Here is a 21,341-nt window from a genome sequence, read left to right as displayed (position 1 = left end):
CCCGAGTAACTGCACAACGGCACGGCATTTGCAACTACTTTATAAAGTTGACTCCATTCCGCGGCAACGATACCAACGTGCTCGCTAATGCAATTTCGTCTCCGGTAATTTCCTACCAAATAACTCAGCCCTTTTAAACTTTTTCGAACTTTATGGATTCGACTCGTTTTTGAAGAGACTGTTGAAAACCTAACACGAATATTTATAGCTAATTAAAAAACATTTCTCTCATTCCTTTCAGTTAGGTTTAGGTTAAGAATAATGTGCAAAACTGAAAATAATCGCTCGCAAAGTTTCTTCTTAATTAATGGCAGGAATAGAAAGAGTTAAGAGAAGTAAACCGCGACATAATAGGAACAGATGCTAAGACCTCCATGAGTTATGGTGCGGACGGCTTGTGACGTAACATGCTCATAAAATATCCCTAGCGGTGCATTCGGTGAGTCGAAACGAGCTTGGGAGATTTCCACGTTAACAACCCTAACACGCGTCAACAATACGGTAGCTCGTAGCCCATCCAGAAGTGGAATCGGTGTTGAAGTTTTTACGGATTTATTACGATCAATGAACTGATGTTAGCCTCCCATGAATATTCCCTTTCCACCTTGTTTCTGAAACAAATCTATTCATTCTACTTAATTCATACACAATCTTGACAATCCTCTAATTCTCTACAATCTTGTCAACATTTACACATAATACGATTTTTATCAAAAACGGTCCTGAAACATTTTAGAACCTTAATCATTCAGATGTATTGCATATATCAAATAATTTCTTATACAAAGAGTCTTAACCACTCTTTAAATTCAATAAAGTAGAGTTGATAGCTATCGGCGACGAGGTAGATTGCACCCTTAGGCGTGTAAGTGAAACATAAATTTATAAACGTTTTTCGATCGACGATATATACTAAACCCGTTTCATATCATCAAATATGCCTTGAAGTTTTTATATTGTAGAATTTATATGTTGTTTCCAAGAGATAATGATATTTGTCACGGATGGTATATTATATATGATATACATATTGATTATTGATTTTCGGCTCCTTTGTCTCAGACCCAACCAGAAACTTAATTCCAACCTCAATTCCAACCTCAATAACTTCAAATCAAATAATTACGGCCTGATTTCGCAATCGTAGATACAGCTTGAAGCGAGCCATTTTTGGCCGAACCAAGTCAGTGTTGCCAGCGTTAATTGCGTACCCTTGGAGGGTCTCTAAACTGCGATTTACGCCTTTTTCTGGAAACAATGACACAAAAACTGGGAACGTAGCACGAGAATACCCTTCGATGTTTGGTGTGCTTTCTTCCGTATCATCTGCCTGAAACACGCAATCCTTTCCTTGGTTTCGGGAGAATTGGTATCGCCATTGCCACGTAAACGGTAAGGGCACAGCGAGTCACCATAATCCTGACATAATCTCGGTTTAAAGCCCTCTAAATAAAAGCAGCAGGCGTCCACCCAGCCAGAGATCCCGTGGTCCATGGGCCACCGTGGATATTGAATATGCGGCACCATCACGAGAACCAAATTCGCTTTCTCCGCTTCCGAGAATTGGTCTTGCCCCTGGTTTACAAGCGATCCGTCAAAGACATCCGTCGCTCACAATGACTTCGACGACTGAACTGGAGACTGGAGATCCGCCCCATCAAGCACGGTCGTCGGTCTGTCGATCGCCAGGGATTTTATTTTATAGCGGTCGCTGGATATTTATGGACTTCTTTCTTTCTTTCGCTATCGGCTATACTTACCGGAAATCATCTGATGTTCTTCGCAAATTAACGCTCAGTCGATACCAAAATCAACCTAGCATATTGTTTCTGGTTCAAGGGAACTGATTATGACTTGGAAGCTCCTAAGTGTCAGCTTTTTTTAAATTTAAATTGCAAGCATTCAATTGGAACTTCATTTAAAGAAAATAAGGGATTCATCTTTAATAGCTCATCTTTGTGAGGGATATGAACTACTTTGACTACTGGTCAATTATCGTACAGGTACTCATTACGCCATTAAATAAAACCTCGCCAGTTTTCGCGCGCTGCCGTTTCGGGGAAGTTTCGTGATCGAATAAAAAATCCCCGGGCCTGAATTCTTCCCGTCCGGGGCGAACCAATCATCGTCAATTATTCGGAATCCCAGAATAATTATGTGCCCCCGCGATGTGGATGAGGATGGTAATGATGATGATCATGCCCGGCAGCATTCGCAGCCACGCTACGCAAAGATAGCGTTTTCGTGAGCGGGGCATTATTATTTCACTCATATTGACTATAATATAAAACCAATACCCCTCCTCCCACCCCATCACAAAAGAATAAGTATGAGATAGTTTTGTTTCGGGAGAAAATTTCAGGTAGAAAGTTTGTATTTGTTTTGAAGTCTCGTATCGGGTGGTTTTCCAGTTTCTTAACCGTTATAGTAGCAAATATCGGTTGCAGTGCTAGTGTGACATTTCTCGCGCGAAAAGCATTTAACAGAATGACGTGTGCACATTCTAGACCCGCCGACGCCAGGGCGCCCTGTGATCATCCGTTACACACCAGTGACGTAATTGTCGAATTCTTGACTTGCCATGCTACCAGCCAAACCCTTCATCCCTTCCCAGCTTCCCCTTTCAACCGCTTCGACCTCTTTTCCTAGGTTCTATGTACACCATCTACGAACCGAGTCAGCGAAAAGCTACTGAGGTGTCTGTCAGAGGTGAATTAATTATACAACGTCGACTTGGGAAATATTTGAAATTGCTTCCTTCTTTCGTTCTGCTTTTATTTTGTTAGACTCGTCTCCTGAATAATGATCAACCTCCTTCCTAGATCAGATCTTCCTAACTTGCCTTCTGCTTTTCAGAACCTTTAATTCACCTTAGAATATCAGGTGATGATATTAACCCGCAAATGTCTATGCATTATTTTTGAAGATTGGATCAGACTATCTAAGAAGACATTTGACTTGCATGGCCCCATTTAAAGCTGTTTCTACTTAAATCTATAGTTAGTCGCTCAAGTCTAAAGATTTTTAAAAATATCCGCAGCCTTCGTTTAAGATTAAATATATCTTTATGATGTAAAGCATGCGTGTCCGAGGAATCGTGAATGATTGTGCATGAAAGAGTGACAGGTTTTCCGGGTGTTTGTTTTAAATTAGAACAACGATCCTTTACCAGCCTCAGCTAGAGACTCTTACTAATGAAATTAGTTTCTTCTGGTCTGGAGCATAAGCAGGATATGAATTTATTTTAGAACACATAATTTTCGTCTAGCGTGGAAAAAGGCAAAGTTTATTATAAGAAGTAAAGTGTAGATTCTACATAAGAACTGTTAATATAAGTCAAATAATGTAATTAGGGGTTTCTTGAAAGAATCGAATAATTGGAGATGGGTTCCTAACTTGTTACAACGTTAGAAACAGTTGTGCTTTTTTAACGTGGGCTGCCATTATGCAGGTAGTTTTCTTTCAAATGACTTCGTTGAAAAGTTTACCTGGTTGCTTACACCTACCAGAGCGTCTGGACTGTTGACTCGTGCCACGAGCCCCATTCACAGTTCCTTTTTTTACTTCATTCATGCTCGCTTCTCGCGCCGGTGTCCCTCACTCTCGTCCTCCACGTTCTCTAACAGGATAGAATTCCAACAACGATATGTTTGGTCATCGTGACAATGCATTGTTACAAGAGTGCGACGAAAAATCCCTTGACAAGTCTCCTTTTTGAAATAAGGTTTTTATAATTCGCTTGAGTATGTTGTCGATCATCTGCTACATTTACTATATCGGGTCCGAATTAACCGTGATCCGCAACAAGTTATTTTGTTTTGTTTCTTATCTTTGACACTGCAGCACTTTTTTAGCACAACCAAAAAGGGAAGAAAAATAAGGAAATGAATTAAGACAGAAAGTCAGAGGAACAGGATACGCGTTGTGGCGTTTTAAGGCGTGGGAAGTGAAATACAACTGTAATAGACGGTCGACCGCCACTTCTATCCTGGCGATTTGGTATTGGCGGGGTACTATGTCTCGACTAATTTGCTTATTAATATTTCACAACAACGCCGATCGCTCTGGGGGTTCGTGATATATCGCCAACCTTGCTCCCATCGAATCTTCGTTTCTCTTTCGAGTCACGTTCTTCTCCTGTTCCCTCTTGTCCATTTTCTACGCAACCCGTGCCAAATCCCAAAAGAAGCCGCGAATACCCCCCTCCTTCTTTACTTTACTTAGGATTTCTGACCCCCCTCAACCTCTTCGATAATTTTTACCCTGAGCGTCAACTGACACATAGTACTACTTATTTCCTAGTATTCAAACTTTTATTATCCATGAATTACTGTTTCTTAGCCCTAATATTGTTTTTCGCGAAAAGTATTTTTTAAATAATATAAATTAATGTGCAGATTATTTCAAACCAATGTGTGGCCTTGGCGAGTAATAAAAAATGGAGAAGAATGGCCACTTTTGTCTTGAAATCACGTTTCCTGAGTTGCTTCAGAGCCATTTTGATTACGAATGACGGTCTAAATGTCGCAGTGAGCGAAATCCATTATTAAGGGATTTACCGAAGTTTATTGCATCACGCCGACTTCCTCGGACGCGATTAACGTCATTAAAGCCTAAAGTCGTATCAGTGATTTTACAACCCTTGACGAGTTCACATTTTGATTTGGATGACTCACATGAGCAACATAAAGCGTTTTGTTCTTCATATTAACAAAAAAAGGAAAATATTTTTTTTTCCTCAAATCTATAAATCAGCCTGTATAAATTGCTTTTACATTAATATTACAAAGCATCTTTAATTATTTTTAAACCTATGTAACAAAGTATCTGATTATTAAGAAAGTGTATAATAAAGATAAAAGTGTTAATTTGAAGCTTGTGGATTGATTTTGGTTTGGATTCCTATAACTTTACTCATCGTTTTGCTACAATTTTTGGTACTTTCACCAACAGTGATTTCTTAATCAAGTCGTTTCTTCGACAGACTACGTTTGCACTTTGCCAAAGAGATTTCGAAACAGACAGCTGTCGGACAGCTAAAGGAAGTGTTTTCATAGTTGCCGTATGATTTGGATCGATGGTAGCTGTTGATTATTTGCTGGGCTTATCCTGAAGGCGCAATAAACATTAATTCGGAGTTGATACTCTTACACCGGCTTGTTTTTGCGCCAAGAAAATCATCAGAGCAAGCCGTCTTTATACATATTCCGGCAGTGTAATTTACAAGTCGTAGCGTTTGACGGTTAAAATAATACTTCTGTTCAAAAATTCGAATTGAATTTTGTTCCAAGTGAATGATTTGACATGATGTATTGAATAAACAACCAGTCTTTTTGAGGGATTAAGGCTCACAGATGTTAATTAGTTTAATTTGAGGTAAAAAGGTGATATTTTTCCGGAACATGGGATTTATTTTAAGATGCCAGGTTAGTAACGAGGGGAGTAAAAGTACATCAATAAATACAATATTATTATAAAAACTTGCATTTTATTATTAAAAAAGTTTTATATCATATAGGGAATAGTCTATCAAAGACCCCTTTATTTAGTAGGTTCTTCACATATTAGAATCTAGATGGCCATTATTGTGTTTTTTCAAAATTTTATTTTTTTAGCTAACTTTGAAACATCTTCTTAGCATCCCAGGACTTTTTACTGATGAGAACATATCGAAAAAATATATTTTCAAAGATTGTACAGTATATAAACAGAATTTAAAAATTCTATTGCTTGAATGAATCAATTTTCCATTTTTCTAAATTCATAAACTTTTCTCGGCATCTTTTTAAATGTATTTTTCATTAGTATACATTTTTTCTCTTTGCCTTTGCAATTTTTTGTAGTTCTTTTTAATGAAAAGCATTGAAAAATATGTTGTGTTCTTTGCTTTTCCCGTAGACTTTAGAATATGGTTTTATAACGTAATTTTATGAGTTGAAACCCTTAGATGTTGGAAAGTTTTCTTACCGTCAGTTCAAAAAATGGGCTAAAAAACCACTGACAACTGAGTATTTTTATTGCTGTATTTACATAGATGGAGATCTACATCATCACAACGAATTTTCTTAAAAGCCTCTTAATTTTTAATGTCCTATATTTTTATGGTGATTCCTGAAAAATCAATCTAAATTTTACGAGAAAGAAAGGATGAAAAGGAGACGGACTTTGAGCCGTGAGATTTCGCAAATAAATAAAAACGTCGAGAGATATTATTTTATTTTCAAGTAGGGTCACAATCATATCCATACTGTATATTTATACATTAAAATATAGTTGTGAGAGTTATTCGCGTGCAAATAAAACAGTGGTTAATGTGCCATTTTAAGTCACATTAAAGATTCGCCACATTGTTGACAAGTGCTTCTCAGTTACATTCCAGCTGTTCGAATACCCGGAAGTTGAACATCTTTAAATGACAAAAACAACTATGGATCTGCTGATCTTAAAAAATATGTTTATCAGGCATAACATGACAAGTAACTTTGCAACTGATGATGACAAATGCTAATTGTTTTTTATTTAATTATTTATCTTGTATAATTGAAAGAAGCAGTTAAAACAATTTCTCTTTGAAGTTCAAACAGGACCTAACTATTGTTTTTCTTTTATTAGTTTTGTCCGCTTTCTCAGAAAAGAAGAGAAGTAAAGTAAGGCCGGTCGTATTATATGAGATCAGAAAGGTTAGCTCGCACGTGGGGTATGCCAGAGCGTTGACCAAGCGAATCAAACCGCCTCATAAAGTCTATCAAAGGCACCAAAACCGAGTGTCGGAGTCGTGGTTTATCGCGCGAAATATTATTTGAAGATTTTATTATCCTCTAGCCGAGCCCGTTTTTACTTGTATGTCGTCAGAGGACTTCGCTTTAAAACCGACATACCCATGGCACACCTTTCTTCTCCAATAAAGATGAATTCCAAAAATCCGTTCAAAAGGTTCTTCGTTAATACTAACATAAAGTTAAGTATTTGATATCGATTTTTTTACCATATGCTAATAATCAATTGTCATGCCAGCGAAACCTGAATATAAAATCGAAGTCCTTGTTGCCAAGCCAATTATTTTTTTGCATATATCCCATATGTCATTTAAAAATCTCTAATCTTCTGAGAAAAATAATTACAGAAATAATCCCTTTGAATGCACATGCGTTGGAAATAATGCGCGTACTTGTGACGCGAGGCCACCCAAGTTGTCCAAGGCGACGGATTTCGAGACATGCTCTGAAATTATTCAGAGCTACGAACCACGCCCTCCAAGAGCGATCGTGGTTTGTCTATCTGGCTTTCGGGGACATCCCTCGGGAATCTACCAGCTCCTCATCCATATTACGATTGTTTTGTTTTCTGGATTAAGTTGGTAGTGGACTCGAAACCACCCACGAGCCGAGGTTTGTTGAACATTTGGAGAGAAAGAGAGATACAATTATTTGATCGAGAAGCAACAAGTGGCCATAGGGTGAGGCTACACTATAAGGGGAATATATCCCCCCTGGAGATTTCTATGCTTAGATAAAGGCATACCCGCCGGTAATAGGACAGGCCAACTGTCTCTGATTACATCGGATTGCTCGGATATATGTTAATCGCATACATAATAATCGAAAGGTTTAATCAAAGCCCTAATTATAATCTGATTCGTGTTATTCCACATCTCATGAGTGGTTTCTATCATTCAAAAATGAAGCATTGGTAAGCACTGTATTCAAAACCAATTAAATTAGGGAATAGCTACCTTCGACGAGAAGATATACTTCAGCTAAGTATATTTAAATTCAAATAGGGATTAGTTTCAGCTGAGTCAAATAGTCAATTTCATGGTGCATCTAAGGTGTGGGGAAAAGCATTCCTAATACGAAATGAATGAATATGAAATAATAAAATGAATCTTCTCGGCCATAAAATGTGCATTTACACCTGGTAGATTTTGACTTTTAGTAGTCTTTGGTCTACAAAGTCGATATAAACTGGTTTTAGGTGGCAGGTAGCATAGACTGTTGAAGATTATTTCCTTTTTTATATCAGATGAGGCGTTCGAAGTAAAAGGCATTCGTAAGTTAAATGCACACCCGGCCTTCCCTTTTGCAACCCTAGGAAGAATCGTACAGCTTCTGCCTCTTCCAACTGACAGTTTAACTCGCGACGGATCGTAAATTACGCCAATATTTCCGCGAAATCCTAACAAGATTATAAACCAGATTGTAGCACACTTCGTTGCTTGCTACACTCTCTCTACCTCATCCTCCTTCTCTTTGTATAGCACCCTCTCTTTCTTTTCCGATGGAAGATCTATTTATAATACGCGTTCTCGTCTTTGCCAGGCCCCAGCCGGTAAGGTAGTAAACGTCACGTGTATTTCACATGAAACTCCACCCCCGTTCCGGGACCATTCCCTCGCAATGCCAATTTCGCTCCTTTACTCGACCGATAATGCCAGCCCGCTAACAAAGTTAACCCGTGAGACTTCTCTCCCGTCTCTCTTGACTCGTAGCCATCGTCTCGAGGCCTTTCCCTTTTATTTCTCTTGCCTCGTCTCTTTCTCTCTTCAGCCCCCCCCCCTTACTTTCCCGATGACTTTTTGCTCATTACCGCTCGTGACACGAGCCGAATGCAGATAATGTTAAGGAGTTATTGTAATTGTCTCCTAATGATGTCAATCTCACAATAAGTCTACTGTTTACTGGGTGGACAATGACACTTTGGACTCAGAAAAAATTCCTGATAATTCAAAATTTTTAATTTAAACCTTCAGAACTAAACAATTTATAACTTGAGGAATTAAAAAAAGAATCTCTAACTTAAAAATTGAACGATTTCAAACTCAAATGTACATTTTGTACAAAATGGAAGTGTTCACAGTTAAATAATCTCCAGATGAAAAATATTTAGGATTGTACAATCCCAAAGCAGAAGCCATCAAAATTTGAAATTTTTTATTTCGAGGTCGTTTAGATACTCAAATAATTCAAACTGAACATTTTCAAACTGAGTCTATTCAAGATTAAAACATTTAAAATTGGACAGTTTTACATTTAGACTAATAAAAATTGTATGGTTTAAAAAACAAGCACTAAAGATAGTTCAAATGTTAAAACTTTCAATTTCAAGTCTCCATCTGTTCATCACCTGAAAATCTGAATAGATTTTTAATGATTTTGATGATAATGATGAGAATTTTTACAATTAATAAAATCAAAACCAATTCCTCGATCGGAGAATCACAGCAGAACACTGCAACTACATTATAAAACAATAATGGATGTTTAGAATTAACAAGACAGGTATAGTATTGGTTCCTATCAACCCTGAGTAGTAAAAGAATGTGAAAGCGACATGATAATAGAAATTAATAAACCATGTACAAGGATACATCAGTTACAGAAGTACATGCAAACTCAGAACCTGGTACAACACGATCCAGACGAATTATATTGTTTGCACCTATATACATTCGGGTTAGAAAAGCAGGAGCAAATGTATTCCGCTTATAGTTGGCAGCTTATTCGATAGATATTCCAGGGCCGTCACGCGAGATTCTGGGAAAAGTCGTTCCGCGCGTCTAAAACCCTCTTAAGTCAGAGCTGCCAACACGGCAAACGTTCGTATGCGTGGGTTAATAAAGGCCTCCGACATAACCGATCGTTATTAGATTGGACACTCCTCCACCCGCTCTATCTCTCTCTTGCTCATCACAATAACCCATAAAATGCAACATTTTGTTTCACATACCAATTACCACGACCTACAGTATCGCAACTGCTTCACCCTAAGCCTAACCTTCTTCATCAACCCGAATATCCACAAAGAAAAAAGTAGGTTCATTTTAACCCAGATGTCAATGAGAAAATGAGCTCTAATCGTATTTTCAGAATTCATAATAGCTTCTTTTTTATAACAGAATGGCAAGAGTATCCTGAAACCATTGATTGAAAGAGAAGAAACCAGTCAGACTTTTTATAACAGACATTTCAAAATCTCGAGCAAATTGCGTCTGAGCCTCAGGGCCAAATTCAGTTAAGAAAGACGAACAGTAAGAGCCGATGCTATTACAAGATGAAACATTAGAAAAAATCTTGAGGCCTGGGGGTACCTATGAAACTTACAATTCCATGGTACGAAAAAAATTAATTCTGATATTATGTAACTGTTGACCTTATAAATGATCTCCAGTGATCTCCTAATTGGGAGTTTATTCGATTACCAGAAAAATCTAGCACAATATTCTTAGTTATTCTTTAAACAAAATGGACCAATCCGATTTGTTCTGTGACTATTATTGTATTCCTCTTAGTTTCATTTCGGTACAAGAGGAGCTTTTACGTCAAGATGAGTTGGGCCTAAAGCGTCAATAATGATCAAACCAGATGACCTTGGGAGGGATTACAGCTTATCGTTCACGGCCATAATACTTTCTCAGGAGACAATAATACGATGGTTGCGCATTGACTCTGCAAGCACATGCTTGGTGAGCAAAGGGCTACTTTGGCTCGTTCAAAGAGGCATGCAGTGGCCACCGTCGTGGCTTGGTACCACTTGGCGGGACCAACGTCAGCGGCCATTATAAAAATAACTGCTGATTGGACGCCCTACCAAGAAAAGTCGTAATCGCATCCTGAAATGCTTCTCTACGGGTCCTCTCTCTTTTTCTTATTCTTTTTCGCTCTGTCGCTCTTTTATTCTTCCTCTTACTTCCTCTCTCACCCGCGTCAAACAATAAGACCTCTTCGCCTTACCTTCTCCCTCCTTTTCCTGGCTCATTTTGCTTCTCCTTCAATCACCCCTGCTACCTTCTCATCCACATCCGCAACCTTCTTGGTCTCGTCTCAAGAGCCGCATAGATATAATATTACAAGGATGGTAAACCCCACCTTTATAAACAATAAGTGTACTTTACTTCGGTTGATTCTGTCTTTGCGTTCGGTCGGCACTTCGTAAAATCCAATAAGTGAAAATGAAGTTTCTCTGTATCGCATTTCACAAGGATTCGCCATAAAGAGGATCTATGGCGTTGTGGAATGGAGAAGGGTAGAGTAGCGGAACTGCTACTAAAATTGGTGCGATGATCATCTGCTAAGTGTCTGCGGATGGAATCAACTTACTTTTACTGCTACGTAATATTTCAACTTGCCCTTTCAGGCTATTTCTCTCCAGGCGGTTTTATACCGATGCTGCGTTTTTGTTTGACGATGCAAAAAGGGAAACCTTATCGGGTTGATTGGCAAATAAAGCTTTAGGTAAATGCTGGACTTGGGGCTGCACAATTATATATCGCTTTTAAAAACAAGAAACGGTTTTTAAAAATGAGGTTGTTTTATTTCCTTCTAGTAGTTTATTATGATAATTGCGCTATTAATTATTAGGACTACGCGTACCTGATTGTCTTATCTATCAGCTTTAATAATTGTCAATAACCTTTAAGTAACATACTCACTCCAATATTAGTATCAGTCTAAATTTACACTGGATATAAAATATATTTCGAAATCATTCTCATAACATTTTTAATGAGACAAAAATTCATAAAGTTAGATCATTTTCAAAAATATGCAGTTTTTGTTTTCAAGAGAAACGTGAGTTTAAAGGGTTATTTTTCAGTAGATTTTGACAAGATTTACAAATTATCTTGATGAAATTTTTAATTCGACAGAAATTTTAAATGTTCTAAATTAATTAGAAAGTACAGTTGCCATAGAAATGAAGTTTCAACGTACGAAATCAAAGCCTACAATTGAGTTTTTTAATTAACATTATATTAAAAAACATACCTACTTCTCATAAGCTGTTCAATTTTGTCTATACACATCGTTTTATTCTTCAAAGCGACCTGACTATAACCTAATTATCGAGCGCGAGTGTCACAATGAGTGTAATTGCCAAAACCACAGGTGCTTTGAGAACCTTCTTTAACAATAAATTTAAAAAACAATTTTAGTTCCACTTTATGACTGTAACTCCTCAGTAGTTTAAATCAGTTTTCTATTTAGGTTTCAATATTTATGACATTTGAAAAAAGTCGTAGTATGTTTGAACCTAAAAAATTTGGCGGCGGATTTTCCATGTAGGCTACATAGGGTGCAGCGTAGGGCGGCAGAAACAAACAATATTTGAGATTACTGTGGATTCAAAATCGAGTAATTCATTTCTGTTGGACTAGGGGCGGGAAATTTTTGTTAGCCTAGGGGCGGCCAATACCTAAATCTGCAACTGAAAAATTGATATTAGTTTGCAATACGATGCTGTTGAAAATTCATCTGCTGAATCTACCATTACTATAATGAAAAAATCTCTTTTCGAGGAGGAGGCAACCCTTGGCCTAGAACCTCGCGGATTCGTCGTTTGTTAAGTAGACGTAAAACCCCTGGAGAATTTTACGAGTTTGTCCAGAGTCTCGGTATACGGGCGTTAACGAGAGTAATAACGAATTCGCGACTATCACGCGAGAGCGACGTAGTTTTATGAGCTTGCGAACGATTCTGGACGTACGGGACGAGCTCTCACGTGTACGGTGTGTATGTCTAGTACAGACGTGTATCTATATACCAATTGGATACGGTGCAACAGAACTGCTGGCATGGGTGGATGTACATACTGTATAGTGTATATATACATATACGTACTTTATAGGCTTGTGTACACTGTGCAGGGTAGCGTACTGCAGAAAAGGTATATACTAACGCGAGGTTAAGTATGGCAAGATCGTTTATCCGCCATCGAGGACGAAGGGCTGCCGCCATTCTTGTCGGAGCAATAACGTCCCTAGGGTAGGGGAACCAGCAATTTCGGGCTATCGAGCTTGGCCCCTCCGGGTTTATTATTGGACCCGCAATTATTGTTGATATACGCAGCCCGGCAACCAGTTTATAATGCAGCTATATAATATAGGACGCAACAATAAACCCCACTCGCAAAATGGCGTCGATCTCCCTGCTTGACAACATCACTAAGCATTGTTTTACTACCCCTCGATCCTCAATATGAATTTGACAAATATTCTCAATATTATCATTCTTCCCTATTAGGCTTTTTAAATTATCTAATGTTCAGGTTTATAATTTGAATTAATTTACCCAAATATCAAAATACTTTAAGGCTTTCAAAACTTAAAAAGATCAAATACGCGCCTCATGACTACATATGATACTTCACTCTCTCTAACTCGCGGGCTAAAACATATAAATGACAGACCTTCGACTCTCGTCGAGTAAAAGTCCTATTAGGCTCATCGCGCCTACCCATCTAAAAACTGTTCTTATGCCACTTTTTGCGCGATGGCAGTCCCTCACGAATGTTAGGTATTCCACCTTCTGCTGATTATTGTTATATCTCAAATAAGACATACTCTTTCGTATAACCACAGATGCGCGATTATTTTTCAAAAAATAGGATAGTACAGTTGTGTTATTTTAAAAGTCCAATTTAATGTAAACTGTATCGATGGTGGCAATTTTAGCGTTTTATTAAAACAATACATTTCTTTCAGTAAATTAATTACGTTGCTAGGTTTTTTGCAGTGAAACAAACAAATAAGTTTTAATCATGGCAATTATATCTGTTTCAGGAACGCCGATCAATAGATTACCCATCATGGCAAAGTCAGTTCTAGACCTTTATGAACTCTACAATTTGGTTATTGCCCGAGGTGGTTTGGTAGACGTAATTAACAAGAAACTCTGGCAGGAAATTATCAAAGGTCTTCATTTGCCGTCAAGCATTACTTCTGCCGCCTTCACACTCCGCACTCAGTAAGTAGATCGTGACGTACATTGCACCAAAAATTATACGAACAATGAAACAATTTTCTTTTGTATTGTCCATCCATTCCGATTCAAGACACTTTCTGGTCATTACAACTCAATTTCTGGGCTAAATAACCAATGATTAATGCATTTTCTAGAGCGAATCTTTACATTATTTGATTGATAGCCCAAGATAACTTTTTTCGATCGAGTCAACGACTCGGGATGGATTCAGTTTCAAGAGTTTACATATTCTCTAAAATTCATTTCGGTCAACGTCGCTTTGAAAAATGGTGACGCTTTGTCGGCGTAAAGAAGACACAGCCCGAGCAGATTATATACAAAAATGTAGAGCAGAGGAGACAGCGAGTCTTCTTCATTTTTGTCGAAATGAAAAAGTATATGGATAATTGATTTGAGAGCGAGGGCCATGTCGCTCTCAAGGCTTAGTAAGGCGGATCTCTGCTGTGTCCCGCTGCAAAATGATGGATAAACCATGGCGTCATGACGTTCTGTCGCACGGCAGACACTTAGCATCGTCGAGTTATTTTCACTTGACGGTGGCACGTTGCTTTTGTGTAATTCATATTAGTTCATGCTACTTAATACGTTGCTTCATCCTCCTCGTTATTTTCTGTTGCTCTATTTTATTTCTTTTACGTACTTCATCCCTGTAGGAACGGTCAACTTAAGACGGATCAAGCGCTAATCATAGTCTAAGTTTGATAGTCTTATTTAAAATATTGGATAAAGGAAAAAATAAATCTTCATGTTCCTGCAAAGACTTAAAAAATATTTAGCATGAAGCCCATTATAAAATTTCATTTGTGGAACCTTAACAATCATACTTAAATCTGATAGGAAGTATTAATAAGTTGGTCCTCTTATGCAGGCTTTATTGTTACAGCATGCATATACTTGTATACCTTTTCGCGGTTTGGGTGTTGTCATCTTTCTTTTGATAGTGAGCCGCCTTGTATATTTTTCTTTATATCAAGTTTTGCTGCTCATGAAACTGGCTACGATCTTAAAAGAACAAACAGGAAAACTTTCAATACGAAGAAGCCAATAGCTCTTATTTTCAATTAAAACTTAGTTTTTAAATAAGTGAATGCAATTTTTTCTAGTACATGATAGTTTCATATTGTTTTAAAAATATGTTTACGAAGAAGACAACTTTTTCATCAGAAAAATCAACATATATCGGCCTTGTTTCATTTTGCAGAATGCATGTTGCATTATGCCCTATAGTGGAAAAGAACATATTTTTTATTTTTAGAAAATTTCTTTTTCGGAGAAATAATAGCAAGGTAGTGTGGGAATAAATGTTTATCTGTATACGGGTTCATATGGATAAATGGATGGTCGAACGTGTACGAGCTTTTTTAGTATAGTTTCGCCTGCAGTCTGGCAGACAATCGTAAAAACCGAACGATCTCTGAGCGAATTATAGGCTTCGGTATATGGCGCGTGTACATGTGTGCACGGGGCTCTCTGGACTAAAATCGATATACCACGTCAAAATAAATAATATTTGCGAATTATCCCTCTCTGTCGGGGCGAAAGGCAGGCAATTTCGAAAAGCAGCGACTCTGAGACTTGCTTGCCTTGGTTTCACCCGCACATTCTCACACTAAATCAGTACGAATTTCCTGTCTGATAATAGCTACCAAAAATTTTCAAACCTTTGTAGTCTTAGGTGCCAGGAATTCTATACAAGTTTATCGAATCACCGAACAAAAAGTAAAAATTGAAAAGAAGATGCTTAATCTATCGAGGCAAGAACTATATAACCGGACTATATATTATCCATGAACACTCGTCAAACTGAAGGCAGAGGCAGAACCACATAAAATTAAATTAAGCGTCTCCTATTGGAGTGACGTATTCCATCTTCTGCTTCTGGCCAATTTCACGTTCAGTGAGTCGTAAGACTGTCGGTTTCTGGTAGATCTGCCTTTCCGTGGAAGCGTGTTTTCTTTTTACTAAATGTGCTCTTTGATTCATTTTGATAATATATATTTTTATTATTACAGATACATGAAGTACCTCTATCCATATGAGTGTGATAGGAGGCATTTGTCAACCCCAGCGGAACTGCAAGCAGCTATCGATGGTAACCGGAGGGAAGGACGAAGGAGCAGCTATGGAGCATACGGTGGTGCAGGTGAGACCCTCGTCCAGAGGAATCCTCACACACCAAGTTCATTGGCCCTCCATCCGCAAATGTCACCGTTGTCACTTGTCACCGCGGTGGCAGGTGGTCAACACCACGGGCCACAGTCTTTGGTTAACGGAAGCGCTGCACACACACCCCTATCACATCATCCTCATCATCCCCAGCATCCACAGGGAGCCATGGGACAACCTGCCGGTGAGCCAATATTTTTTTAATTGGTACCTGGTCCGACAATGTTCATCCTCACGGATTCTATTCTACCCATTTGATAATAAAGAGTCCAACCAGCATTTCAGAGAATAATGTTTGAAATGCGTCCATTTATCTAGCTTTTTAACATTCCTCTTGAAGAATCTGGATTATTTATTTCTAGTTTTCCCATTTCTATCATAATAATGTTAAATGTCATGCTACCGAAAACATGAAAAGCAAAGTGATTGAAGCGGGAGGAAGCAAAAGGGAGAGGGAACGGGTTTATTTTAAATCGGTAGTTAGGTCTGTGGGCCTCCCCGAAGATGATGATGCGAAGGAAGGAGGCGTAATTGATTGTACGATCCTCCGGGAGACAGGCGTTAACGGATGACTCTCGCTAACGAGCATTCCAATTCCTCTCCTTCCCTCTGGTCTCGTTTCCTCAACCTCCTTCACCGATTCTCTGACGCTGTCTCCGCATTTCCCACCCCTTGATTCGGCCCTCTTGCCATTTCCTTTCCGACAACATGGTCCACACAACTCTTCTCAAAGGAAAATTTCTTGAGAATGAAGGAAATATATTTCTAGAAGAGAAATTCTTTTTGTAATTAGTTTTGTTGGAGAGTTTATCATCACTTAGAACGTGGCTAACGATATGTCTTTCCACTGGTCATTTGTCTGTCCTTCAAATTGAGAACTAGAGTGAAGTGCTCGGACAAGCTTAGTTCTTCTTCCTTTTCAATTGTTCCTACACTTGCTGTCCTTAAATACATGAATGAATCTCTGCCAATCGTAAAGAGTATATTTTCATGGCAGATACCTTCCCTTAGTTTTAGTTGGGGTTTGTCCTTACTCACATTTTTATGCACAAAGTACGAACACCTATTTCAATTATGCCTTGGATTTTGTAAGATTGTTGGTTGATAATATACTGTTTACTAAACCATTGTTTGTCGTTGATAATTTCAGTCCCTGGAATGGCTCCAGAGTTTCAAGAACGGATGGTGGAGTACATTAAACTCTTGAATAAGGAACTGAAGAACTCTGGTACCGCGGAGCAGATGATGATGCTCAGACAAGGTAGTGGATCCCCTCCAAGATCAACATCTCCTCGAGAGAGTGGCTTCAATGTTCTTGATATGAGTAAATTACATATGTGGAATATGTTCAACAATAATACTCTTTACCCAGGAGTCGGCGGCCATCATCAACCATTTTCTCCACAGCCAACTCATTCCCCTGTTCCACCAGAAGCGAGTCCTGAACCACAGAGAGAAGCACTGGATCTTGGACTCAGGTAAATATACTTTTCTACTTACATACAACTAGGGAATACCTTTTTTAACGCTTGCACGATTTGATGAATATATTAAATATTTACTCTGTATTGCAGATCACCGCCAACGTCCTCATCCCCGCCAAGGCAGAGTCCTCTTTCGTCTGGTGGTAGTATTCAAGTAAAGAATGAGCAGGATTTAGTCGGCAGATCTGCACCTGCAGCCATTAAAAGGCTTAGGTTAGAAGACGAAACTCCTGAGGATAGAGATATATTATCCAATCCACGCACCAACATAACGATCTCCAACCGAGGTGTGTACCAATTTCTTAAAATCGATTTTCATAACCGTAAACCAGGGGAATGCTAGAAGATTCAGAATTTGTGTAGCGCTTGCTTTGATGGTTTAGATTTTCTATACTAGCTTTACCCCCCGTACTATCTATGCTTGATTTCAAAAGTACAGTTTCTAACGCCTTTCAATATTTACAGGTGACGGACGTAATGGAGATAATTCGCTTGTGGTTAGTATAGAGTTGAATGGAGTTATGTACCAAGGTGTTCTGTTTGCGCAAACTGCAAGTAGAAACATGACGCCCGCTTCCACCAACAGTACGAAGACACCGCGAAGTCTCGTCTCGTGAAGAGATCTCAGACGAGCGCTGCTAATTTGGTCTCCTAAACACTTCGAGATTTAGTTACAGTCTTGTTCGTCTAACCCAGATCGAAGCAGTCTCTTCCTCAAATGTTTCCTAATTGCCGAATGTTAGAGTTTATTCTATTTCAGAGACACAAATCGTCCATAAAACATCGTTTAGTACAACGTTTGATGTTGCCTCTGTTGATACATTTAGATTTAATAGATACGCGATTTTAATTCCAGAACCTTGGAGTAATGAAATTCCTGTTTGCGATTTATAAATTTGATCGGTGATTGTAAATAACTGTAGATGATTGCTTAAGATTTTGAAGGCACTTTTAACAACTGAAACCTAGATAGTGCTTTTATTTCAATCATAATTAATTTGTTAGTCGAGAACCAGAGCTTATTTTATGAGATGAACTTTATGACTTGAAGCTTGCACATTTTTATTTGAGCGAGCATGACTTTCCGGTATTCGTAGACTGTTTCGTTCTGGATGAATTGAGTGTATGTTGGATGAAAAAGGCGAGGATGTATGATTTGCGTGCAATTAATAGAATATTTTAGATTTTAAAACCCATTCGCCTTGCGCTTCTTTCACTGAATTAGAGTTAACCAAAAAGTTGCACTCAGTATTACCACTTTTTTCAAAATGATAAATTATAGAATAACATTCCTTGAAATTTGCAGAAAGTCAATTCATGCCAATCAATCGTCAATTTCAACTTTTTTTTTATACGTAACTGGTAATACTGATGTAAAACGAGTAATGAAATATTTAATCGAAGGTCTGTAGTAGTTGTACGATACCATGGCTGTTGGATCTGGTCCTTAAAATGAAAGAAAAAAATATTGCGAGGTGCGTTTTAATCAGAAGTGCTTGGCCAGAATTAGTATTATAGAAGTATGCCAGAAATGTATTTCCGGCACAAACAGTCGAGGTTTTTTTTTGTATTTTACCCCCTTCATTAAATCAAAACGAATTAATTTATTTATTAGCCTCGATTTCTAGATGTGCGCGGTTCGCGTTCGCGCTGCGAGTAAACCACGTGAATACTTTTACTCGCTTCGAGAAAGCTTACTTAGGTTTTCTCGTCGATTTTTATAGCATTTTAATCAGTTCTTAAATGTGTAAATGATTTTCGTAAGGTGACAACTTCCGCGTCCGAAAAAGGGAAGGAACCGTTAGAAGTGAGGTAAACCTTCTCTTTGTCGTTATATTTGTTAAGTTTGTACATATCATGAACGAAAGATCTGACTTAATACAATTCGACTCTGTATAAATATTTAGTGATGCTTTTATTATTGGAATTTTCGAGATTTTTATCAATGTTTCGCTTAGTAAAATTCTTTAATAATTATTTTTCTTCGAGCGTCTCGAGTCCGCTCTTCTTCTTAGTTGATATCTGGATTGCCAGTATTCAGATGAATTTAAATTGTAAAAAGTACGTAATACGGCAATAGTAGGAAATGTTGCGAATTTTTAAAAACTGAGACGTCCACACTCTGCTTCATGCGCAAAAACAAGTAAAAGTGGTAGATATTTTTTTTTTAAATTGAATCTCAAAAGGTATGCGAATTTTTTATAGTTTTTTTAAAGATTTAAAACTTTGTACAGCATTTATCAATATTATTATTGTTTGCAACATTTTCACATCTTCATTTTGACAAAACAGAAAGTTGGTTTCAAGTTACGTGAAATTAGACGATTCCGAAAAATGTTTATTGGATAGTAGGACAATTATAAAGAATGGAAAAATGATTGGTTCGTGTTGACATAAAGCGTGAACGTCTAATAAAAATTTCGCAGCTGCTAAATAGAAAAAAAAAACGATATAATCTATGTAATGTACGTCGAGTCTTAAATTATGTTTTAGGCGTCGTATGCAATATTATGCAGATATAAGACAAGCATCTGATTTAGTCATAATAGTTAGGTTTACCTGTGTAGATGAGATAAGATAATGTAAAGATATCGATGAAGAATAAGCCTCGAATGTCAAGAGTTTATCTTATTTTATGAATTAACAAATAAGTGCGGAGCAAAAGGAATATTTTATTGTTCATAGATGGAAGTTTAGCCAAAAAAGACTGTTACATAGGACGAATATTACTCTAGATTAATTCTTACTACGATTACTATTAACGATATTATTATCATCATTGTCATCACGATCATTATTAGTATTACTGTTAGTAATTTACTAATGCGGCTACCACTGCTACGTTCGTGGTCTTTCCAATCAAAATTGCTGTCCAATTCTTGTCTGAACTTCGCACCTTTCGTTGAAGAGTCATTTATTTTAACACTTTGTATTGTCAGCTGGTTTTGTAAAATCGGCGAACGTTCTCTTTTTAAAGACATTTGTAGTATCGTTTACTCAAAATGAATGGAAGATAGTTAACAGGCTTAACTCAAGTTTTAAGCATTGAAGTAAGAAAAGTGGTTCTTTGTTATCGATTCCGGAGGCTCGCTGTGACATGCAATGTTCTTATATGTCTCATTTATTTGTGATTTAGCGAGAAGCTCGTTAGGCATTTGTTAATGTTTTGGGCCACCTTGCATATACGCGTAAGTGATTCTCCTAGGTACATTGATTTTTTAAATATGTAATAAATAATAACTACAATTGCACTACATGTACACACATACTACAATAATAATCACTGTTGTATATATATATTATCGTTTAAAGGAGAAACAAAAAACCGATGACATTTATCTATTATAAACTCCTTAAGTAGCGACTTACATACTCTCTGTAAATCTATGTAAACGTGCCCCACGAATATATGAATAAAAACAACATTACTTTTAGCTTCAATTCTTATGTTTTCCGTTCTTCACCCGTCTAATAATTATTCTATACAGTTTTTATTTTTAGTACATTTTAGATTAAACATGCCTATAATACAATATTTTACGTACCTTTATTTGATTGAAATAGGCGTTCTCTGAAATTCAAAAAAGAAATTTCCTTCTCTTTCTTGATAATAAATCAAACAAGTCTTTAGGTACTGGATATACCAATAGTTTAGTTCAATAACAAAGAACTGAAAATTTTATTTCCTTCATAACAATCGATACTTTACTTCTATAAGATTGAAAAGATCTACAATTACGTTTACAATATATACACACAATATATATGCACTGACAAAAAATCTTTGATTCAAAGAAATATTTGTCCAATTTACAAAAATATTAAGTGGCATCAAATAAATACGTCATTAAATACATGATTTAAACTTTTTTTTTTTAATTCAACCAAATGAATCATTGAATTATAGAAATATTTATTTTTATGCCAAAATCAA

The 21,341-nt window shown here is 37.3% G+C and overlaps 1 protein-coding gene across 2 annotated transcripts in view; it reads left to right on the top strand.

Annotated features, from left to right (window-relative positions):
• LOC117176098 (protein dead ringer-like) overlaps positions 1-20,848 on the top strand; it is a 171,512-nt gene extending 150,664 nt beyond the window's left edge. For both annotated transcript variants that reach the window (XM_033366133.1, XM_033366132.1), the window contains exons 5-9: positions 13,556-13,739; positions 15,770-16,107; positions 17,074-17,401; positions 17,498-17,694; positions 17,873-20,848. In XM_033366133.1, the coding sequence (XP_033222024.1) occupies positions 13,556-13,739; positions 15,770-16,107; positions 17,074-17,401; positions 17,498-17,694; positions 17,873-18,024 (1,199 nt within the window). In that variant the 3' untranslated portion in view covers positions 18,025-20,848. The remainder of the gene's footprint in view (positions 1-13,555; positions 13,740-15,769; positions 16,108-17,073; positions 17,402-17,497; positions 17,695-17,872) is intronic.
• The last annotated feature ends 493 nt before the right edge of the window (positions 20,849-21,341 follow it).

Source organism: Belonocnema kinseyi, chromosome 7 (genome assembly GCF_010883055.1).
Source record: "Belonocnema kinseyi isolate 2016_QV_RU_SX_M_011 chromosome 7, B_treatae_v1, whole genome shotgun sequence".
In the NCBI taxonomy this organism is placed as follows: Eukaryota; Metazoa; Arthropoda; class Insecta; order Hymenoptera; family Cynipidae; genus Belonocnema; species Belonocnema kinseyi.
Note: the sequence above shows the minus strand (reverse complement) of the source record. Positions and strands in the feature narration are given on the sequence as shown.